Here is a 25,359-nt window from a genome sequence, read left to right as displayed (position 1 = left end):
TCTGCACTTCTCACTCAACTGCCATGTTGAACATGTGTCAGTGTTTTATATACTTCTACCCTAAACTTCAACTGCTGTGCTTTGCTTGTATCAACTGTTTCGCATAGCTTATATAAACTGCTTACCGACTGACTTATATATCTTGCATAAACTGCTTTTATTGCTTGAATGAACTGCTTTGTATTGCTTGTATAAACTGCTTTTATTGCTTGTATCAACTGATTGTATTGTTTGTACCAACTGATTGTATAACTTGTATCAACTGCTTTTATTGCTTGTATCAACTGATTGTATTGTCTGTATCAACTGATTGTATTGTCTGTATCAACTGCTTGTATTGCTTGTATCAACTGATTTACATTGCTTGTATCAACTGATTGTATTGCCTGTATCAACTGCTTGTATTGCTTGTATCAACTGCTTGTATTGTCTGTATTAACTGTTTTTATTGCTTGTATCATCTGCTTGTATTGCTTGTATCATCTGCTTGTATTGCCTGTATCAACTGCTTGTATTGCCTGTACCAACTGCTTTGCATTGCTTGTATCAACTGCTTTGCATTGCTTGTATCAACTGCTTTGCATTGCTTGTATCAACTGCTTTGCATTGCTTGTTTCAACTGCTTTGCATTGCTTGTATCAACTGCTTTGCATTGCTTGTATCAACTGCTTTGTATTGCTTGTATCAACTGATTGTATGGCTTATATCATCTGCTTGTATTGCCTGTATCAACTGCTTATATTGCGTGTTTCAACTGCTCTGTTTACACATCCGTTACACAGTAGTGACTGTTACACACTGTAGTGACTGTTGCCACAATCTCTAATGTTACACACTGTATCCACTGTTACACACTGTAGCGACTGTTACACACTGTAGAGCGACTGTTGCCACAATCTCCACTGTTAAACACCTTAGCGACTGTTACACACTGTTGCAACCGTTGCCCATGATTGCCAATGTTACCAACAGTATTCAATGTTACAAACTGTAGTGACTGTTACACATTGTAGTGACTGCTGCCCACGATCTCCAATGTTACAAACAGTATTCAATGTTACAAACTGTATCGACTGTTACACACTATAGCGACTGTTACCCACTGTATCGATTGTGACTGTTACACACTGTAGCGACTGTTGCCCACAACCTCCAATGTTACAGTCTTCAATGTTACAAACTGTATCGACTGTTACACACTATAGCGATTGTTACACACTGTATCGACTGTTACACACTGTATCCACTGTTATACACTGTATCCACTGTTACACATTGTAGCAACTGTTACACTGTATCAGCAACCTCCCCAAGTGAGTCTTGCCACATGATCTGTCTTTCTCTTGGTTGGTTTGATGAAGCCCAGGAATTGCAGCTCTGAGACTGAACGAATAAATCGAGCTCTGACACAGGTTAAAGAATCAAAACACATTTCAGAATGCCTGCATAACAGTCATACTACATCATCTAGAAAATACCAAACTGGCAAAGTAGTTTCAGAGATGAAGATGACCAACAATGTTTCTGAAGTTCACCATACTGACTGGCAACAATGATGCTGAAACCAAAGCGATCGGACAAATTAGTCCCATAAGTTTCATAAACTTGAAATCTCAGCCAATGCATAATATCCTTCTTAACAACTTTAACAGCATTAGTGAGTGAGTATGGTTTTACACCACTTCTAGAAATATTCCAGCAATATCACGGCAGGGGACCCCAGAAATGGGCTTCACACATTGTACCATGTCGGGATTCGATCCCGAGTCTTCAGCGTGACGAGTGAACGCTTTAACCACTAGTCTACCTGACCGCCCCTTTAACAGCATTACATATAACTGTGATATCATGTTTCTGAAACTCAGTAAAGGATACTGCAATAGACTGTCCTCATCCTTTGTCCTCTTCTTCCCATCTTCTGTTACCACGGTGATGAAAGCCTGGAGGACAACATACATATTACCATTATGAACATAGACAGGGAAATATTTATAGCAATTCTCTCAATAAATTTAAATTCAGACAGACTGACTAACTGACTCCTACTGTTCCATGTTGCTCACACTGTCAGGTCATCGCAATTTTGCAAATGGATGAAGACGACCTCTTCTTTTCTTAAGTCAGAGAAGATGTGATATCTTATAAACAACAGACTGACAATAGTTATTAGGGACTGACTACTTAATTTACAGGGTAGGGGTAGGGTAGGGGTAGGGGTAGGGTAGGGGTGGGGGTAATTTTCTTCAATACAGAATATTTTGTACAGTCAGCGCTGACATGTATGTTACTTGTTCTTCTGAAAACAGAATAAAACAAATTTAGTGGAACCAGAGCACATCATTTTTCATAACATTCAGCATGTTCAGTGAAACTTTTTGTTGTAACACCTGAGGACAAATTCTATTTTCCCTGTATTCTCAGCAACAGAATATCAAGTGGTCAGTCCCTTAATGCTGCAATGGCCATGACTCACCTGAAGCCAGTCATAAAGATTGATGAGTTGAGGACACTCCAGGTGCAGTTTATACACAACACAGAGATCTGGCATGGAGGGCGTGATTGCCCCATGTTCTCCTTCACAGCACTCACACTGCAAGCAGATGGAGCATGTCAGAAAACATCAACCTTGTCAGTGCTTCTTACCCAGGAGAATCTAGCACAGACATCACAAGAGTAAAAAACAAACATATTCCCAGCTCGTACTCTCCTGGAGGTACTTGGCCATGTTACTGAGTTATGGACCTCACAGCTTATACTCACCTGCAGGTACTTGGCTGGGTTACTGAGTGCCTTCTGTATAGCAAGGCGTGGTGACGCGTTGATGTGTCGCCGGACACCGGACACCGAGCTGTGGTAGACCAGTTCATGTAGAGGCTGACTGCTTGGGCATTTTAAGTACTTCCTGCAGGAGGAACATTAGCATAAGTTTGTTTGTTTGTTGTTTCAACACTACTCAGCAATATTCCAGCAATATGAAGGTGTAAATAATCAAAACTGAACCAGACAATCCAGTGATTGATATTGTGAATATAGATCCACACAATTTAGGTATGATGACACGCAATCACAGTCACCTAGTTGGACCACACGATCCATAAAATTGCCTCGCACCAACATATAACATTTATGCCTTTAATGATTTAAATAATACACAGAAAACATCCTCTGTGACTTCTCATGTCATGATCCCTGATGTCAGTTTGATATCAAACAAGACTGAGGACCAACAATTATTCTTACCTAAACAGTGCATCAAAGAAGTCAACAACTGCTTCTCTCTGTTGTTCAAATGGTGAAAATCTTCTTTTCTTCCCCATTTCCTTTAAAGTCTGTAATCATCAACAGTCCAGCAATGTCAGATGTAGTAATACCAGTAATCGTCATGTTGTAATCACCAGGTGACATGAAATGGGTTTTAGCGTCACTTCAAGATTATTGCACTTATACAGCGACGTGCATACACATGAACATCTGTGTGGCTGCTTGTTATAGTCAGGACTAATGACAATTTTAGAGCGCTAGCCCACTGAGATACCATGCCAGAGTTTAACATACCCCACTCAGACACAATATGCTGACTCTGAGCTGACAAGTCCATGTTTTAGCCCCTAAATGCCGAGTTCCAGGCAGGGTAAGAAGTACCATCTTTTAACGTCTATTGGTATGACTCAGCCAGAGATTGAGCCCCCAACTCTCCGCTCTCCGAGCTGATGCTCTACCACTAGACCATGGAGGCAGTCGGCTGGACCAGGCAAACTGGTGACTAACAAGATGACGCCCCGGTGAATGAAGCACCAGATACATGGGACTTGTGTCAGAGACACTGAAAACAGTCTTGACACAATGCAAACACTTTATATAGAACAAATTAATCTCATTTATAAGCATGGGTTGAAGACTCAAACAAAGTCTTTATATGAAAGGTAAAAAGGTTGTCCCCCTTTGTAGAACATAAGACACATATTAAACTGGGGACACAGTGCCCAGTCATCTAAAGCACTGGGCAGAGTTGTGTCCCTTGGGCGTGCCAGAAGCCTATGCTCATTGGTATGAATTCTGGTTTGCTGTGATTATGTTTCAGCACCATACCCACGCTCTTGGATTTCACCAAAGTAGTAAACATCTAAGACCTGCATCACTTCAGGCTTTCCTCCGTCGCTGTGATATAACCAGAGTATGGTTAAAATAGGTGTTAATTCAAATCCCTCACTCACACATGGAACAAGCTTATATCTGTCCTGGGTAATGGCCCCAAAATACTGTATCACCATGCCTTAGGTACTTCCTACCTTGCGGAGAGTGTGCAGATCTGTCTTTGTGAATTGGACTTCATTCTTCTCAGCTGGCTCTGCCTCTGGAGCTTCCTCTGATACACAAGAACAATACTGTCAGCCTGTGCCCACAACACACTGCTGGACATCCTCCTACAGATGCTATAATGTGCAATAAGGAACATCTGGGATAAGCAGGGTCTAAAATTGTAATAAAAAACATGATCAACTGCATAGTTTTGATGACTTGCATCTTATTACCAAAAGACTTCACCATGTCCAAAACCAGTAAACCTCACAATTTAAGACATACCATGCCACCCTCCAGACAAAGACACCCCATGCCACCCTCCAGACAAAGACATACCATGCCATCCTCCAGACAAAGACATACCATGCTACCCTCCAGACAAAGACATACCATGCCATCCTCCAGACAAAGACATACCATGCCACCCTCCAGACAAAGACATACCATGCCACCCTCCAGACAAAGACACCCCATGCAACCCCCTACACACACACCCCATGCCATCCCCCACACACCCCATGCCATCCCCCACACACAGACACCCCATGTCACCCTCCAAAGACATCCCATGCAACCCCCTACACACACGCCCAGTGTCACCCCCCCAACCCCCACACACCACACCCCATGCCACCAAACAGATACCTCATGCCACCCCACACATACACACTCCATACCACTCTACACATCAACCCAACATACATACTCCATACCACTCTACACATCAACCCATATCACCCTACACACACCCCATGACACCCAACACACCATGCCACTCTACACATCCATCCAACACACAGACACCTCATACCACCCCACAGACACCCCATACCACCCACAGACACCCCATACCAACCCACAGACACCCCACAGACACCCCATACCACCCACAGACACCCACCTTCTTCCTTCTCCAGGAGAACCAGGAGTTCACTGAGTTGGTCCGGCAGCTGATCCAGTTCCGGAGGAAGATCCTGCGACATGGTCCGCTCCACACACAACATGACCAGGCTTGACAACTCATCCTTCGACAACATCCTGGTAAGCATGACAAACATCAGCATATAAAGTTACAAATATTTTCTGAGTGAGTGAGTGAGTGAGTGAGGGGTGGGCGGGTTGGTAGGTGGGTGAGTGAGTGAGTGAGTGAGTGAGTGAGTGGGCGGGTTGGTAGGTGAGTGAGTGAGTGAGTGAGTGAGTGAGTGAGTGAGTGGAAGCGAGCAAAGATACCTGAAGAGTGTCATGGCCTCCTTGTAAGCCTCACTGTCACACACATCAGACTCGAGGCTGGTGGCGTACAGCTCCCGCAGCTGCAACAGGAAGGAAGGCCTGAAGTGATGCATGTCTTGGAAACATCAGGTTAAGTCTGGAATTCTATACCCATTATCATGTCAGTTTACACAGATGCAAGTCTGTATCAGGACTACAGGATGTAACATAACACAAGAAGCGGAGACAGAACATACCTGCTTGCCAAGAGGGTATCGGGGAAGAACAGACCCCCACACATTCAGGCACTGTAGGATGGGGAAGAAGGCAATGTGGTAGTCATGGAGACCAACAAGTAGATCCTGCACTCGTTCCTGAAAACACAACACCACAGGTCAACAAGTAGATCTCCGACAACACAACAGATGAACAGTTGCAATGCTGACACCCCATATCAACAAACACTAAAAGGTTCAGTGTTTCTCGATTCTCTTCAGTGTTTCTGGATTCACTTCAATGTTTCTTGAATCACTTCAGTGTTTCTTTATTCACTTCAGTGTTTCTCGATTCACTTCAGTGTTTCTGGATTCACTTCAGTGTTTCTGGATTCACTTCAATGTTTCTTGATTCACTTCAGTGTTTCTTTATTCACTTCAGTGTTTCTCGATTCTCTTCAGTGTTTCTGGATTCACTTCAATGTTTCTTGATTCACTTCAGTGTTTCTTTATTCACTTCAGAGTTTCTTGATTCACTTCAGTGTTTCTGGATTCACTTCAGTGTTTCTTGATTCACGTCAGTGTTTCTGGATTCACTTCAGTGTTTCTTTATTCACTTCAGTGTTTCTTGATTCTCTTCAGTGTTTCTCGATTCACTTCAGTGTTTCTTTATTCACTTCAGTGTTTCTGGATTCACTTCAGTGTTTCTTGATTCACTTCAGTGTTTCTGGATTCACTTCAGTGTTTCTCGATTCCCTTCAGTGTTTCTGGATTCACTTCAGTGTTTCTCGATTCTCTTCAGTGTTTCTTTATTCACTTCAGTGTTTCTGGATTCACTTCAGTGTTTCTTGATTCACTTCAGTGTTTCTTTATTCACTTCAGTGTTTCTCGATTCACTTCAGTGTTTCTGGATTCACTTCAGTGTTTCTTGATTCACTTCAATGTTTCTCGATTCTCTTCAGTGTTTCTTGATTCTCTTCAGTGTTTCTTGATTCACTTCAATGTTTCTTGATTCACTTCAGTGTTTCTTTATTCACTTCAGTGTTTCTTGATTCACTTCAGTGTTTCTCGATTCACTTCAGTGTTTCTTTATTCACTTCAGTGTTTCTTGATTCTCTTCAGTGTTTCTTGATTCACTTCAATGTTTCTTGATTCACTTCAGTGTTTCTTTATTCACTTCAGTGTTTCTCGATTCACTTCAGTGTTTCTTGATTCACTTCAGTGTTTCTCGATTCACTTCAGTGTTTCTTTATTCACTTCAGTGTTTCTGGATTCACTTCAGTGTTTCTTGATTCACTTCAGTGTTTCTGGATTCACTTCAGTGTTTCTCGATTCTCTTCAGTGTTTCTTTATTCACTTCAGTGTTTCTGGATTCACTTCAGTGTTTCTTGATTCACTTCAGTGTTTCTTGATTCACTTCAGTGTTTCTTGATTCACTTCAGTGTTTCTCGATTCACTTCAGTGTTTCTCGATTCACTTCCATGTGTCTCGATTCACTTCAGTGTTTCTCGATTCACTTCATTGTTTCTCGATTCACTTCCATGTTTCTTGATTCACTTCAGTGTTTCTCGATTCACTTCAGTGTTTCTCAATTCACTTCAGTGTTTCTTGATTCACTTCAGTGTTTCTCAATTCACTTCATTGTTTCTCGATTCACTTCAGTGTTTCTCGATTCACTTCAGTGTTTCTCGATTCACTTCAGTGTTTCTCGATTCACTTCCATGTTTCTTGATTCACTTCAGTGTTTCTCGATTCAGGACAGGACGGACACAACACCATAATATTTCAAAATGTTAAAATGTATCAAGAAACAGGTCATATAGAAATATCTCAAATCCATCCATGGGGCATAAGAGTCCTAGCTGACCATTCAATATTTAGCTGAAGAGAGCCTCATGGCGGATCACACATTGTTACCTTCAAGAACTTGTCATCATCCCGGAGTCTGGACTGGTCTTCCGAGGAACAACTCTCCTCCATGTACCTGTAGAGACACACACAGATAAATCACTGCACTAGTGTGAGTGAGAGAGTTGGGTTTAACGCTGCTTTTAACAGTATTCCAGTTATATCACGGCGTGTCAGCTTAATGTGGGAGGAAAGCCTGAAGTGATGCAGGTCTCAGACGTTTACCACTTCGGTGAAACCCACGAGCATAGGTATGGTGCCGACAAACCTAGAAACATAATTGGGACGAACCGGGATTCGAACCCACAATCATAGGTTTCTGGCGTGCCCAAGGGACGCAACTCTGCACGGCGAATCGCAGCGCCTTAGACGACTGGGCCATCCGTGCCCCCCCACTGCACTAGAACTACTGAGTTTATGTTATAATGAGAAAGTGAGTTTGGTTTTGATTTAGCAACATTCCAGCAATCCAGCAAAATGGCTTCCCTCATTGTGTGCCGGGGATGAAACCCGGGTCATCTGCCAGTGGAGTGATTGCTTTAACCATTAGGCTACCCTACCACTGCCTATGTATGGGAATATGGGAATATGGGAATTCCAACAAATACTTTGTTTTTTTTATTTGTGTTTTGTTTGTTCAACACACTCTTCAATATTCCTGCTATATGATGGCAGTCTGGAAATAATTGAGTCTGGACCATACAAATCCAGTGATTGACATCATAAGCATCGATCTACACAATTGGGATGCGGTGACATCCATCAACCAACTCAGCAAGCCTGACCACCCGATCTGTTTATAGTCAGCTCTTACAACAAGCATGGGTTGCTAAAGAACAATTCTAACCCACACCTTCACATGGGGTCTACACAGGCACTGACTGAATAAGCGAGCTTAGTTTATTGTCACTTTGACCAGTATGTCAGTTACATCACAGCATGCCAAGATGTGGGAGGAAAGCCCAAAGGAAGCAGATTCCATATGTCTAACCCAGGATCATAGGATTCTTGCACACCTAAGGGACACAACTCTACAGAGTGATGTGCAGTACCATGGATGAGGGGCCACCAGTGCCCTGACTGACCGGCAGGGGGATAGATCTTGAATGTTCCATACACACCTGGTGAAGGAGGGCACCTGTCGGAGTCTGTCCAGTTCCTTGTGGCTGAGACTGGACACAGCCCTGTCTACATCCACCAGGTGGCAGCACAAGTGACTCAAGGGCTGGGTGTAGAAATGCTCCAACATACAGAACTGGGAAAATTAAACAAATGTCATGTCATGTCATGTCATGTGTCATGCTTCACATCATGTCACGTGTCATGCTTTCACATGTCATGATGCCACAATGCTATGTCATTTTGATGCATTCCTTTACAAGCTTTGGGCTATGAGTTCAAATGACAACCATGTCAAATGCCACATGATAAATACAGTGAGTGAGTGAGTATGGTTTTACGCCGCTTTAAGCAATATTCCAGTAATATCACATCAGGGGACACCAGAAATCGGCTTCACACATTGTACCCATGTCGGGAATCGAACCCGGGTCTTCGGCGTGACGAGCGAACGCTTTAACCACTAGGCTACCCGACCGCCCCTGATAAATACAAAGAGTTGTCACTACACATGTACCTGGAGCCCCTTGATGAAATTGAGGACGGAGAAGTCGTGGTACAGGAAGATGTCAAGCAGCAGCTGGAACACTTTGGGCCCAAGTTTGAAGGGAAACGTTGCTGTCATCAGCACCTGTACAGAAATAACATTCACACAGTACTACAAGTAGCAAGACAAACCTGCTTGTTTGCCATGACCAGCCAGTGTCTCGTGTGTGAAGCACTTGGATTATACCAGGGCGCCATTTAGAAGAGTTATCGGTTCAGACTGAGAAAACTGATGCCCCTTGATGTTATTATTGAGGTCCCGTGTGAGGTGCCTGGACTATACCAGGGCCCCATTTAGAAGAGTTACTGGTTCAGACTGAGAAAACTGATCCCCCTTGATGTTATTATTGAGGTTGTGTGTGAGGCGCCTGTGCTATTCCAGGGTCCCATTTAGAAGAGTTATCGGTTCAGACTGAGAAAACTGATCCCCCTTGATGTTATTATTGAGGTCCCGTGTGAGGTGCCTGGACTATACCAGGGCCCCATTTAGAAGAGTTATTGGTTCAGACTGAGAAAACTGATCCCCCTTGATGTTATTATTGAGGTCGTGTGTGAGGCGCCTGGGCTATTCCAGGGTCCCATTTAGAAGAGTTATTGGTTCAGACTGAGAAAACTGATCCCCCTTGATGTTAATATTGAGGTTGTGTGTGAGGCGCCGGGACACCTACCTTGTTGATGACCTGGGTGAGGTATTCGGAGGAGGGCGGGGCCTGGAACTTCTCCATACACAGAAGCGAGGAGACAGAGTTGGGGAGCAGGCGGTGGACAGCTGTCACAGACGTGGCAATTCCAAACACCAACACCAGAGGCAGCTCGTGAATGTAGTTGCTGAAACAAGGCATGATGGAGTGATGTTTTATACTGGGTTTATCGAGGCTTGCATCTGGAAGACATCCTCATTGTAGTGTATGTCCTGGTCATGTGTGTTAAGCTTTCAATCCTGTGACATTGACTGATTTAAGTGACGTTGCAGTTTATCAGTATTTCTTAGAAACCATCAAAACAGTATTCAACATAATAAGCGCCCACGGCGCACACAAAATTAGAAATAGGGGGCTCTCATTAGAATAGTATTTTGGTGAAAAACAGCAGAGTTGAAAGATCGTAAATTTTGTGGTGTATGCTGACAGCCTGATGTGTTTAAATACCACAGATATATTTTTCCAGAATTTAATTTCCCATTATTAAGGATGCATATAACACACATATTATACACGAATTAATAAGTCTTGTCTACATTGATCAATCTGAATGGGTGCTAATTGGGATTGTTCACTAGCCGATATATTAGCAAAAATCGCTGTGGGCGCTTATTAGAGCAGGGTGCTTATTACGTTGAATACAGTATCTATGTGTAAATGTGTGAGATGGGTTTTACATCGCTTTGAAATGTATTCCAGTTACATTCAGATTAATGTGTCAAGAAAGCCCTAATTGATGCAGGTTTCAGACATACCACTTTGGTGAAACCCACGAGTATGGGTATGGTGCTGACAAACTCAGAAACATAACGAGTGAGTGAGTATGGTTTTACGCCGCTTTAAGCAATATTCCAGCAATATCACGGCTGGGGACACCAGAAATGGGCTTCACACATTGTACCCATGTCGGGAATCAAACCCGGGTCTTGGGCATGACGAGCGAACGCTTTAACCACTAGGCTAGCCCACGGCCCGTGAAACTTAATGAGGGCGAAGTACAGGCATCCTAGAAATTATTATGAAATGAAATGAGAAAGAAATATCAGTAATTCTATCTGGGTATTCAAATTTCTGTTACCCACTAGTTTTTACACCTGTGGGTATTTAAGTTAAATATTTAAAAACACTTTTCATCTAGTCCCTGCAAACTGGTGTCGTGTAGGTTCAAGAGCTTTATAGGACTCAAAAATACCACGATACTTCCACAAGAAAGTGTGATGGCAAATGATCATGATGTAACTGTCATCGTGGAGTTTGGCAAGGTTGATGGAATGCCCGCTTATAATTTCAAAATAAGTTTCTGATTTGCTAATTGAATATGCAGGGTTACTTCACAATATTTTGATGATACGCACAAGTTTTATTTTTGTAGAGTATCTGTAATGTTCGTTGCGTATTTGATACGCTTGGATTTTATTTTACTGCGTATTTCTGCATTTCTGATGCATATTTTACGCAGATATGCAGCTTATCTGGAGCTCTGATGATGTGAGCAGCACTGAACATGCACAGACTGCACACCTGCAGATGCTGATGACATCTTGTAGCACAAGGGGCAGGAAACTCTCCATATCCTCCAAGACAACCACCAGAGGGGGCAGTGACATGGTTGTCTCTATAGCTCCACCCCCAGAACGCCGCTTCTTTGGAGAAGAACTAGATGACTGGAAGATAAAAAAGTTACAAGTTTCCAAATACGCAAAATAGCCGTGATCACAGCAGTCACATGTTACTGTTACCAAACACATCCAATGCAAAACTTCAATCATGTTGCCAAGAAAGAAAGTAGTTCAGAAAAATATGGAGATGACCAACAGCCGACACTGAAAGGCAAAGGGAAGTAGCCACAAATTCCAAAGACTAATAAAGAAAAAAATCATTAAATATTAAACCTGTTTAATTTGTAGACAGAACAGGCTCTTACAGGCTGATGGGACTAATTTTGGCTCACATCCAACAATGTTCTTTTAAAGTGACGAAAACTGGAGGGGTCTTCAATGAAAGTTCAACAGAAACAATGACAGTTTTAATAAACTCCTCTCAGTATCGGGTGATGCCATCATGTGCGTTGATATGATTTAACAAACAGGCTACCCCACCACCCCAGAAACAGATCATGAGAAATACAAGAGCTATACATGTTTCCTTTATAAACTAAGTCAAGATCAATGCCGCAAGTCTACAACATGCAGATAGCTGTCTCCTTGCGCCCTGAATCATGTAACAAGTACAGACTTCAAACTGTGATGAATAAACAGAAAACACATTGACAAGGATACAAATAGAATAGGGGGCATTAAATACACTGACTGAAGGACTAAACAGGTTTTTTTTCTTTTGCCAACTCACTCTGAACTTGCTGTTATACCACTGGCACAGGGTGGACACAGTACACGCTGCCTGCTTCCGTCTCGGGGCGGCAGGATCATCATCATCATCATCATCTAGTATCTGAAAAAACAATACAGTAAACTACTACTAAAGGGACCACTAATTTTAGTTCGTTATAACCGTAGTTCATTATAAGCTAATATACAGCATATACACAGTAGACTACAGTAATTAATGAACTCGAGGGGACCACTTATTTTAGTTCGTAATAACCGTAGTTCATATTAAGCATACATACAGCATATATACAAAAAATGGTCTCGACTAAAAATAAGTTTGTTGTATCCGTCAGTTCGTTATAAGCGTGTTCGTTATAAACATAGTTTACTGTACAGCGAATGGCCCGGGATAAAAAAAAAACAGTTTGGTATATCCATCAGCTCGTTATAAATGTAGTTTACTGTATATATTCTGATCAAAGTGTCATTCACTTAGTGGTTCAAAAATATGAACATTTAGCAGTCTGTATCAAAAACGTCTTAGTCTTGTAGCCCGAACTTTTCACTTGAATCATTTTCAGTGTATCTTAGTGGGCTTTTATCAGCAAAGCTTACTAGACTGAAAGACATTTTACTAGACTTGGATATTGGTCTAGTGTTTAAAGTCACATGATATGGTATAATCTATGCAAGGGTTGTACTGCATTTAAAAAGGTATTTCTGTGGATGTGGTACTGAAAATTATGAATACCAGAAAGTATTGTGTGACACACAACCAGAGAAGCTTGTGAAAGAACAACTGTCAACAGATCTTGACCACACAACCAGATATAACTGCAGCATTAGTGTTTGGCACTTGTCCTATAGTCTTTGCCAAACTGCCCAATAGTTAAGGTATCATAAGGACTAGAGCTTTGCTATATGTTATCAGTATTGGGACTAGTGGACTAAAAGTGTTAGTTCCTACCGCTGAACTGCTGGCTAAGACTTAGAGTAATAACTGTATGAGATCTGTGAGAGACAGATCAACATGATCACCTAGAGAGGGGTACCAGGTCAGAAACAAGTGTAACAGTACCAGGTCAGGGTTTGAGGTCAGCTGGGAGATCATCTTGGACAGGGTTGTCTTCAGGTTCGGGCAGTCCTTAGCGCGGAGAGTTGCAACAAGGGAGCTAACTCTTTCCTTCAACAGCTGCACAAGGTTGGAGAACATAACTGCGTGGTCTGGAGTGTTGACACCTGCCAAGATCAAAACACACTCATCACAGTCCACGCTCATCACAGTCCGCGCTCATCACAGTCCAGTATCAACACAGACCACACCCATCACAGTCCATTATCATCACAGTCCATACTCATCACAGTCCACACCAATCACAGTCCACACCCATCACAGTCCATGCTCATCACAGTCTATGCTCATCACAGTCCACACCCATCACAGTCCACACTCATCATAGTCCACACCCATCACAGTCCACACCCATCACAGTCCACACTCATCACAGTCCACACCAATCACAGTCCACACCCATCACATTCCACGCTCATCACAGTCCACACCCATCAGTCCACACCCATCACAGTCCACACTCATCACAGTCCACAGCCATCACAGTCCACACTCATCACAGTCCACACTCATCACAGTCCACACCCATCACATTCCACACCCATCACAGTCCACACCCATCAGTCCACACTCATCACAGTCCACACCCATCACATTACACCCATCACAGTCCACACTCATCACAGTCCACACCCATCACAGTCCACACTCATCACAGTCCACACCCATCACAGTCCATGCTCATCACAGTCCACGCTCATCACAGTCCACGCCCATCACAGTCCACACTCATCACAGTCCACACCCATCACAGTCTACACCCATCACATTCCACACCCATCACAGTCCACACTCATCACAGTCTACACCCATCACATTCCACACTCATCACAGTCCACACTCATCACAGTCCACACCCATCACAGTCCACACTCATCACAGTCCACACCCATCACAGTCCATGCTCATGACAGTCCACACTCATCACAGTCCACACTCATCACAGTCCATGCTCATCACAGTCCACACTCATCACAGTCCACACCCATCACAGTCCACACTCATCACAGTCCACACTAGTCACAGTCCACACTCATCACAGTCCATACTCATCACAGTCCACACCCATCACAGTCCACACCCAACACAGACCACACCCATCACAGTCCACACTCATCACAGTCCACGCCCATCACAGTCCACACTCATCACAGTCCACACCCATCACAGTCCACACTCATCACAGTCCACACTCATCACAGTCCACACTCATCACAGTCCACGCCCATCACAGTCCACACTCATCACAGTCCACACCCATCACAGTCCACATTCATCACAGTCCACACTCATCACAGCCCATACTCATCACAGTCCACACTCATCACAGTCCACACCCATCAGTCCACACCCATCACAGTCCACGCTCATCACAGTCCACACCCATCACAGTCTATGCTCATCACAGTCCACACCCATCAGTCCACACCCATCACAGTCCATGCTCATCACAGTCCACACTCATCACAGTCTATGCTCATCACAGTCCACACTCATCACAGTCCACGCCCATCACAGTCCACACCCATCACAGTCCACACCCATCACAGTCCACACTCATCACAGTCCACACTCATCACAGTCCACACTCATCACTGCCCATACTCATCACAGTCCACACTCATCACAGTCCACGCCCATCACAGTCCACACCCATCACAGTCCACACTCATCACATTCCACACTCATCACAGCCCATACTCATCACAGTCCATACTCATCACAGTCCACACTCATCACAGTCCACACTCATCACAGTCCACGCCCATCACAGTCCACACACTCATCACATTCCACACTCATCACAGTCCATACTCATCAAAGTCCACACTCATCACAGTCCATACTCATCACAGTCCACACTCATCACAGTCCATGCCCATCACAGTCCACACTCATCACAGTCCAGTATCATCACAGAAACTAGCACAGTGTTAACTACAAGTGAACAATCCCTCATTTAAAACATCACTGAGCATTCTCATAGAGATAGATCATTCACACAGCTGCTGTGATACAGATGCAGTATTGCTGACACTATTGTTCAACAATTCCTCTCTCATTTCAATATTGAGCTGGTCAAAATAAGAAACAGTTACTTTGCTAAAATATCTTTCAAGGTTATATCTGAAGAGTATTTTCAGACAGTATAATTTGTTTATTAATTATTTGATATTACCGAGCTGTTTGACTAGGGAATTATTTTGTTGTATCCCAAACTATCTCTCAGTAACTGGTCATAATGAATCCTAAACAAATAGCACGGCCTCATATACAGTGTGAGTGTTTTTCACCTGTGATTAGAGCTGCTGTTGGAATCTCCTGAATAGCCTTGCGGAGTTGTCCCCCTTCCTCTTCATCATTACTGCGTGGGCTATGGCTGGAAGCTGCAAAGGCCAACAGCTCCTCAAAGATCTGACTATTGAGGTCTGACTGCATGATCTTCAAAGAGGAACACAAACTGTTACAGGCATCCTTCAAACATTTTACACAAAAGGAGATGACTATCTTGTGAATGAAAAACGTCGAACATTAATAAGTTCTGTAAAGTAAACAGGACGCATTATCACATTATCAGAAATCAAAGCACTTGACTGCCATTACTACTACACTTTAACATAGATCAGGGATTTAATAAGACCTGTTCAGGCCGATATTCAGCCCAAAGTCCAAAAAATTCCCAAATTAGAATACACAATTACCATTACATGTTATAACAGATGGCTTGTATTTTATTGCACTGATAAAAGGGCCAATATAAGGAAGAGCTATAAATGTATTGAATGCAAAAATGTTCAAATAACTCAACAATAAAATCATTCTTAAAGATTTTGTACAAAATATTGGGTTTTTTCCCAATTTACATGATTTAACTGCAAAGGACACTTTAATAGTCTGAAATCACAGAAACTTCCCCGTAAACTTAGGACACATTTTAACTTTTGATTGACAGTCCCAGAAGTCCAAGGTAAGAAAAACACAATCGGCACAATCATAAATAAGTAGTGATTCATCTACATCACAAAATACAGCTACAATGCAGCAGCTGGTTGAGTATTAAAACCAGAGCTTGATGGTGGCAGCAACGGTTTGGCTTTAGGTGCATGGGATTCACAGCTCAAAGTTTGTCTTCCTGGTATACCCAGAATACCACCTGAAGCTTATATCTGGGGTTATACATGAAGTGCACCTTTATATCGGTGTCCACTATCTCCCACAGGGACTGGTATGCTTCTAGTCGGGCCTCACATCCCACATCCTTCTTCGTGAAATAGGCAGCTGGAACAGGAGGGACACAGTCAGGAACTGCTCAGGTGAGGTGAAATGAGGTGAAATGGGGTGACAGGGTGACACCAAGCATCATCTTTTAACGTCTTTTGGTATGACGCAGCTAGAGATCAAACAACCAACCTTCCGCTTTCCAGACAGACGTTCCATCCAGTAGACCTTTGGAGGCAGTGAGCTAATCAGATGCATGCAGCCATCATCAGATGTTATGAACATCAAAAAAGAGCTGTGGTGTCATCGTCGTTAATATCTTATTGTTAAATTCATATTTTATTATATATCATTCTTAAATTATCTTAATGCATTCAACAAACTTAAGCCCTAGTCAGAAAAAAATAGATATCAAACAGGACCCATAAGGTAGCTCTTTACAGGTTGGATTCATTAGTTGTTTAACAAAACAATATGATCATGGTGAGGTGAAATTGGGTTTAACGTTGCGTCCAAGATTATTGCACTTATATAGCAACAGACACGTGAAGATTCCTGAGTAGAATAGGTCTTCAGCAACCCATGCTTGCCGTAAAAGGCGACTGTGCTTGTCGTAAAAGGCGACTACCGGGATCGGGTGGTCAGGCTCGCTGACTTGGTTGATGCATGTCATCAATCCCAATTGCATGGATCGATGCTCATGATATTAATCACTGGATTGTCTGGTCCAGATTTGATTATTTACAGACCGCCATCATATAGCCGGAATATTGCTGAGTGCCGCGTTAAACAACAAACCAACCAACCAACATGTTAGAAGCATATGTTCCTGCGGAACTTCTCAAACCTAGAATCAGGGGACTTAACATGTTGAGAAGTAACAATGAGTGAGTGAGTGAGTTTGGTTTTACGCCGCTTTTAGCAATATTCCAGCAATATCACGGCGGGGGACACCAGAAATGGGCTTCACACATTGTACCCATGTCAGGATTCAAACCCAGGTCTTCGGCGTGACGAGCCAATGCTTTAACCACTAAACTACCCGACCGCCCCTGGAGAAGTAACAAATACAGGCTAATCCAAACATGCCAAATAGCAAACTCATGTAGACCTTCAGGACAGATGAGACTAAAAGAGGTTAACATGGAAAATACTACCAAAGTATTAGCATTTCATCAAACAGTACTAAATTGTCAATAGCAATACATTCTACAAAGAACAAGGGTAAAGTAAAGCTTTTGTTTACCACAAAACATCTGAAGGAGTCATATAGATTTAGTTTATGAACTACCTGGATTTGCCACCTTCTTCTTTCCTTTGTAAGCAAAGCATCCCTGAAACATGTGAATATATAATGCATTAGAAATGAAGTTCATGCTAACAGTAGGACAAACAGGCTGTGTAACCTTCTGTGTGTATGGCAATATAATGATATTTACCTATATTTCCGTGTCAGTTATAAACATTTAGTTGCATAACTTTTCTTTTTATCCATGTTCATGTACATGATGATGTAAGTACAATGTACTCATATTCAAGAAACATTCATCAAATGCTATTTTAAACGGCATATGCTCGTATTCATGTCAGTTAGTGGATATACCATAACTGAGGCCACTGAGCAGCTGCCTACACGATCTACAATACCTTGTATAAGTTTCATCTACATCTTTCCGAGGCAAGCGTGTCCTCCAGCCTATATCAAAGCCTAGCTTCTACACTTGCCACATCAAGGCCACTTTCCTTGGCCTGACCCTGGCGCCACCTCGCGAAGATCACGAGTTGAGCCCCTTGTAATGAAAACGCGATATCCAATCAGATCGCTGTTCTTATCTCATAGCTTCACAAAGATGGCGACTACCATAGGCGGCGACCAAGTTGATCAGACAACGAAAACGTGTGATTTCATCCCTGACACAAAAACGTAGGCAATCGTCGGGGGGTTTAAAAGATGAAGAAGACATATTCCAGCGGTAAATCACTTTGATACGAAGGTGTACCAGTCGTAGATGTTGATTTTGTGGTGCCAACAACACTTGCATGACATGCAAATATTACTAATTAGGAACATAACTGTTACCATGGTTACATATGTGAATCCATAATTATCCATTATTTAAGACCATTCTTTTCTTTTCTGTTAAAGCAGGGAACGCTTACCCTGTGTGATTACAATTTAAGACACCAACCCAACACCACCCAACCCCATTGACCCCCAGGCCAACCTAGAAATAATAACTGGTTTCCAAAAGAAATATTCAGATCACTCCAAATGTGGATCTGCAGTGGCAAACGTTGCTTCTCGTGTTCTGGCACACTGCAAGAAAATAAACGACCCTATGTCCACCACATTTTTTACAAGACGTGTGGCCAAAAACAAATGTCCGATTGGCAAAAAAATATTTCGAGACCCCTGGCCATGACATAGTATCTGCATACAAACCTTGGTAGGTGATACAGGTGACTGGAATGTGTCATGACACCATCTGCATACAAAGCTTGGTAGGTGATACAGGTGACTGGTATGTGTCATGACACCATCTGCATACAAAGCTTGGTAGGTGATACAGGTGACTGGTATGTGTCATGACACCATTTGCATACAAAGCTTGGTAGGTGATACAGGTGACTGGTATGTGTCATGACACCATCTGCATACAAAGCTTGGTAGGTGATACAGGTGACTGGTATGTGTCATGACACCATCTGCATACAAAGCTTGGTAGGTGATACAGGTGACTGGTATATGTCATGACACCATCTGCATACAAAGCTTGGTAGGTGATACAGGTGACTGGAATGCGCCATGACACCATCTGCATACAAAGCTTGATAGGTGATGTAATATTTCTATGCTATTGAGGCTTCTAATATCGTGAGTCTATGCATAGATAACGAGAGCGTGTTCAGTCTACATGTTTACTGTATAGCAATGGCGGTACAAGGACCCGTATCGATATCCCTACGCCGGTGATATGACTAGTGGGGTAGTGGTGAGTCTTGCAATATAGTCCATATATCACATCCCCCTTCTTTTGATAAGGTACTTACGGTGTGTGGATATCAGTAGTATATGATGGACAACATGGAATTGATTACATTATGATTGATGAGAAAGTTGACGGATGGTCTCACTGTGCATAAGATAAATGCACTTCCAACTAATTGCACTTTTAAAGTTCTTTGGTATTCTTGAGCAGTTCATGGCACAGCAGGTTGAGGTAGATCACTTTGTACATAACATGACATAACATAACATAACTGTTGGCTGAGCTATTCTAGTCAGCTACCCTATTTGGCACACTAGGAGTAACTAGTCTGCTTTTATATTTCACATTTATATTTAGAGTCACTCATTCAAGTGCTTTGGTCGTCGCACTTCTCTTCCGGCTCTTGTTCGACATACAACTGTCTCTGAGCTGGGATCACAATGGCCCTGCGATGTTGTGGTGGTTGGGCGCTTCTCGAACTTGTCTAGCTGTCTGTTGGTTGATGGTTTGTTGTCCTTAGGGTTGAAGGAGACCCGCCGCTGGTTTTGGTGGGGCGAGTTAGATTGGTTTCCCTGTCTCAGTGGTTCGAGTGGGGCAGCACTGGTGTTTCTCTTTTCCTCAGTGATGTCCCTGAGATCACGTCGATTGCGACGTAGGATGGAGCCTTCTGTGGTTTCCACTATGTACGACCTTGGCTCTGGTGATTTTCTTACTATAGTGGCATTCTTCCACCTTCCAGATTGTTGGTCTCTGACACTGATAGGCTGGTTAGGGATAAGTGGCGGAAGCTCCTCACCTGCCCTGTTGTCAAAGTGTTCCTTTTGCTGAAGTTGTCGTTCTTCTAGATGGCGTCTAACGTCTTCCCGCATAGTGTTGTGGTTTTTGACCCTCATTGGTAAGTTCGACTTCATTTTCCGGGTGTTTAGGAGTTCAGCTGGTGATGGAAGGTTATGATCGATTGGGGTTGCACGTAATATGAGCATAGCCATGTTGGGGTCGATGTTGGAGAGCTTGGCTTTTTGCAGTGTTCGTTTGGTTGTTTGGATTTGCCGCTCTATGAAGCCGTTCGACTGGGGGTAGTGTGGGCTGGATGTTATATGGGTAAATCCCCAGGCTTTGGCAAATTCTTGAAATCGTTCAGCTGAGAAATGTGGCCCATTGTCGCTAATGACTTTCTCTGGTATGCCTTGTTCTGCAAATATGGCTTTCAGTGTTGAGATGGTACCTCTGCTGCCTCCGGACATCTTCCTGATTATGGGAAATTTAGAATAGTAGTCACTTACTATGATGTATTCTTCTCCCTCCATGTAAAATAGATCAGTTCCCAGCACTTGCCACGGCCGTGTGGGAAGTTCATGTTGGAGCAGGGGTTCTGCAGGTTGGCATTTCTGGAACTCTTGGCACACATGGCAGCTTTTTACCATGTTTTCAATGTCGGTCCCGATGCCGCACCAAAAGACACATGTCTTCGCTCTGAGTTTGGTCTTCTCTATCCCCTGATGTGCTTCATGTAGTTTTCCTAGTATCTCTTGCTTCATACTTGTTGGGATGATGACACAATCCCCCTTCAGTAGTAATCCATCCTCAATGGATAGTTCGTCCCTGTATGCCCAGTAGGGCCTGATGGGGGCTGGTAGTTGCTTTGGTCTTTCAGGCCAGCCTTCCAAGATGATCTCTTTAAGAGCTTGTAGTGCAGCGTCTTTACTGGTCTCTTCTTTTAGGGACTGTATCTTTTTGTCGGAGAACTGTGTCAGGTCTACACGGATGTCCAAGTCAATTGTCTTGCTGGTCTTGCCAGGTGATGGGGAGAGGGCATCTGCCACCTCCATCATACTTCCCGGTCTGTATTTGATGGTCACGTCGTAAGGCTGTACCCGTAGTAGCATTCTTTGAAGTCGTTGGGGCGCTGCTGACAGGTTTTTGAGGTGGATCATCTCCAATGGTTTGTGGTCTGTTTCCACGACGAACTGTTTCCCGTATAGGTATGTATGGAAGCGTTCACACCCGAATACAACAGCGAGCATCTCCCTCTCTATGTTTGCGTACCTTTGCTCTGTCTCGCTTAGAGATTTTGAGGCGAATGCTATCGGCTTTTCGTTTTGCAGCAGGACAGCTCCGAAACTTTTCATTGAAGCGTCCACTCTGAGAGTGGAGTCCAGTGTGGGGTTGAAGTAAGTCAGCGTTACTTCCTTGCAGATGGTCTCTTTGATCTTGTTGAACGACGATTGGTGGGACTCTGACCACTTGTATTCAACGTCCTTCTTGATCAGTTCCCTGAGTGGTGCCGTTATCTGGGAAAGGTGGGGAATAAATGGTCCCATGTATGTTGTGATGCCTAAGAATTCTTGGAGCTGTTTGGCGTCGCTTGGGTATCCTATTTCCCTGATGGCCTTTACCTTGTCTGGGTCGGCGTGGACACCTTCTGCGTCGAATACAAGTCCAAAAAATTTGATCTGGTCGGTCTTGATTTCGCATTTCCCAGGGTTGAATACCAGGCCGCTTTGTTGGGCGACCTCCATGAGGTTGATCAAGTTGTTGTCATGCTCCTTTTCATTTTTGCCAAATACCGCTATGTCGTCTGCTATGCCGACTGTGCCAGGGCACTTTTCTAGGATCATGTCCATACTCTTTTGGAACACATCTTGGCTCAGATTCAATCCGAAGGGGAGTCTTAGGAATCTGTAGCGGCCAAATGGGCTGTTAAAGGTCGTCAGCATGCTGGATTCCTCGTCGAGTTTGACAGACCAATAGCCGTGCCTTGCGTCCAGTTTGGAGAATACCGTCGCTCCTGAGAATTTGTGGGTTATCTCCTCAAGGGTAGGGGTTTTATAATGGGGCCTCTTAATGGCTGTGTTTAAGTCTTTCGGGTCCAGGCATACCCTGAGCTTGCCGCTAGCTTTCCTGCTGTATGCCAGGCTTGACACCCAGTCAGTTGGTTCCGTAACTTTGGCGATGACCTTGATTTTTTCCATCTCGTCGAGTTCAGCTTTTATCTCGTCTTTGAGGTGGATAGGGCATCTTCTTGGCGCATGTATCATTGGCGTTACTGAGGGGTCGACTGTAATATGACATTCTTTCTTGAATTGGCCAATGCCTTGAAATCTGTCTGGGTAGCTTCTTATTAGGTCTTCTTTCCCGTCGACCTTCTGCTTTGGAGGTGAGTCTTTTATTTCGCAATTGAGGGTTACGACTCTCAGCTGCCTACACGTCGGGAGTCCAAGGATGGCCGGTCCTTCTTCGTCCGAGATGAAGAAGTCTGCTTGAGATGTGTGGCCGTTGAAGGTGCAGGGTAAGGATATTTTACCATACTGGGCTATCCGTGTGCCGTTGTAGGCTCTCAGTATGGTGCTGCTCTGCTTAGTTGAGTTGGCATTGGGCTTCCCATTGCTGTCCAGTGTATTTGGGTACATACGTTGGTATATGCGCAGGGGTAGGAGGTTGGCTTGGGCTCCTGTGTCGACTTTGGCTTTGAGGGTGGCTGGTTGCTGTGGTCTGTCTTCTAGACTGATATTGAGGGTCACGAAAACCTCGTCTCTAGTGTCTCTGTCGTTGAGTATAGCATCAATTGAAAGTGACTCGAATGTTAGTGTTTCGAAAGCTGTTTCGAAATCCAGGTCATCATTACCTGTCATGCTATTCACTGAACGTTGTCCTTGTCGTGACCTACTTCTTCCTCTGTGTGGCCTTCTAGTGTGAGGCTGACCACGGCCTCTACCTCGACTGTTGCCTCTTGCTCTGCCCCTGTATGGTGTGTGCTGTGCGGCGTTCCTTCTACACATCACTTTCCAGTGGTTTCTTATGCCACAGTTTTCACATTCACTGCCATAAGCTGGACAGCGATTCGGTGGGTGTTGTCGTCCACAGTATTTGCATGGCTGCTCTTTCCTTACTTGGTGAATGTCGGTCTTCGTTGTCTGTACCCCTTGCAGTTGGGCCATGTTGTTGATGGATGCCTTATGCACTCTAGCTATATCCATGGCTTGATCCAATGACATCTGTTCATCTTTGCCTAATAGTTCCTTCTGCAACTCCGGAATCCTTGTCCCAATGATTAATTGTTCAATTAATCTCTCTTTTAATTCGGCTTCCCCGAAACGACATTTAAAGGCCTGTAGTTTGCATCTTGTCATATAGTTATCGACTGATTCCAATGTGTCTTGCCTGTATCTTTGTAAGTAGAATCTCTGCACTCTGAAGTTACTTCTTGGCTCCAAGTGGACTTCAAATTTCTTGAAAATTACTTTCGGGTCCTTCGCTTCCTCTTCAGTTAGTGTCCATGAGTTGAAGGCCTTGAGTCCGTCGTCTCCGGTGAACAGAAGAATGTGGTCGACCTGTTTGTCATTCTTGATGTTTTTCACCGAGAAGTACAGTTCACATCGTTGTTTGAAAAGCCTAAAGTCGTTTGCTATTTCGTCACTTGACCAGTTGAGCTTGGGAAGGGCCACCGAATCCATGTTTCTGTTTAGATACCGCTAGCCTTGCTTACAGGTGGGTATAGATGCTTGCCGCTATGTAGCGGATGTTTACATTATGGGCGCCGCCATCTTGGATCGCACGTGGTGTGTGATAAGGTTACGGTGTCCCTCTATCTTCCCATATATATATATCGTTTTGCTGAGCTGATTGGCGATGCAGATTCGTATTTTGAATAGAATGAACGGTTGGTTTGATGCCGACACTTTCCTAAGCCGAAGCACAGAGTGACGAAATCTTTAGATTGTCCCGTTTTCTACATCAGACTGAATAGTTCGCACTCACGGTTTGCCGTTTGATATTTTGCACTCGAAGCTTGAATTCGCCGTTTCTTGACATGTTTCGTCTCCCATTTAGGCGTAGATCGTTTCGCTAGCTGCCACCATGTAATATTTCTATGCTATTGAGGCTTCTAATATCGTGAGTCTATGCATAGATAACGAGAGCGTGTTCAGTCTACATGTTTACTGTATAGCAATGGCGGTACAAGGACCCGTATTGATATCCCTACGCCGGTGATATGACTAGTGGGGTAGTGGTGAGTCTTGCAATATAGTCCATATATCACAGGTGAAACCAACGACCAAAAGTGTATGATATTCTGAGAACTGATTCTAGTGCAGAGGATCGAACAGGCGTTGCCAGCTTGAAGCTTAGGGTAAGACTTCAGCCAGTTTGTTTTGTTTTTTTGTTGTTTAGATTCCCCACACTCAGCAATATTTCAGGTATATGACGGCTGTCTGTAAATAATAGAGTCTGGACAAGACAATCCAGTGATTGATATCATGAGCATCGATCCACACAATTGTGATACGATGACATGCGTCAAGCAAGTCAGGGAGCCTGACCACCCGATCCCGTTAGTCGCCTCTTACGCCAGTATCCCCTCTCAAAAAGATAGATAATTAAAAGGATTGATCGGTATATGGAGACGGATATAGGTGGAAATGTTTCCACTTGATCAATACTGTACGTATTTTACTAAAATTGGATAGCTAACCCATACCATAACTCACAACTAACCCTGAGGATCGTAAGGTGTGTTTGATAGGGAAAGAGGTGTCCATCCCTAAACCCAGGCTGATAAGCCGTAATTGTGATGCAGTAACCCACCGTGTACACAAGCAGGGTTCAAATATCCCTATTATTACCTTTGAGACGGATTCAGCAGTATCCATATCTTCCTCCTGTTCACGCCGAATTTCTCAATTTTCC

General features: G+C 43.5%; 1 protein-coding gene across 1 annotated transcript; it reads right to left on the bottom strand.

Annotated features, from left to right (window-relative positions):
- Nucleotides 1-684: 684 nt before the first annotated feature.
- LOC139474753 (origin recognition complex subunit 3-like) lies at nucleotides 685-25,359 on the bottom strand. Its single transcript, XM_071257871.1, has 20 exons — nucleotides 25,296-25,359; nucleotides 17,973-18,015; nucleotides 16,653-16,741; nucleotides 15,757-15,904; nucleotides 13,409-13,569; nucleotides 12,350-12,451; nucleotides 11,522-11,664; nucleotides 9,968-10,127; nucleotides 9,271-9,384; nucleotides 8,756-8,889; nucleotides 7,644-7,710; nucleotides 5,769-5,885; nucleotides 5,533-5,612; nucleotides 5,204-5,340; nucleotides 4,290-4,366; nucleotides 3,241-3,329; nucleotides 2,761-2,902; nucleotides 2,474-2,590; nucleotides 1,876-1,940; nucleotides 685-1,403 (listed from the first exon to the last, which is right to left on the bottom strand). Exons 1-20 carry the CDS (start codon nucleotides 25,320-25,322, stop codon nucleotides 1,298-1,300), a joined length of 2,118 nt encoding a protein of 705 aa, XP_071113972.1. The 5' UTR covers nucleotides 25,323-25,359; the 3' UTR covers nucleotides 685-1,297.

This window comes from Haliotis cracherodii, unplaced genomic scaffold (assembly GCF_022045235.1).
Source record: "Haliotis cracherodii isolate W230 unplaced genomic scaffold, xgHalCrac1.p SCAF_3, whole genome shotgun sequence".
Lineage (NCBI taxonomy): Eukaryota > Metazoa > Mollusca > Gastropoda > Lepetellida > Haliotidae > Haliotis > Haliotis cracherodii.
The sequence above is the reverse complement of the archived record's forward strand: the minus strand, read 5'-3'. Positions and strand labels throughout refer to the sequence as shown.

What these genes read in the sequence shown, in the direction of transcription:
- LOC139474753 (XM_071257871.1), bottom strand. Translation starts at nt 25,322, where the DNA reads ATGGATACTGCTGAATCCGTCTCAAAG. An exon ending in TAGTGGACACCGATATAAAG is followed by an intron (nt 15,905 to 16,652) that starts GTGCACTTCATG and finishes TCCTCTTTGAAG; the next exon opens with ATCATGCAGTCAGACCTCAA. An exon ending in ATGATGACAAGTTCTTGAAG is followed by an intron (nt 5,886 to 7,643) that starts GTAACAATGTGT and finishes TTGTGTTTTCAG; the next exon opens with GAACGAGTGCAGGATCTACT.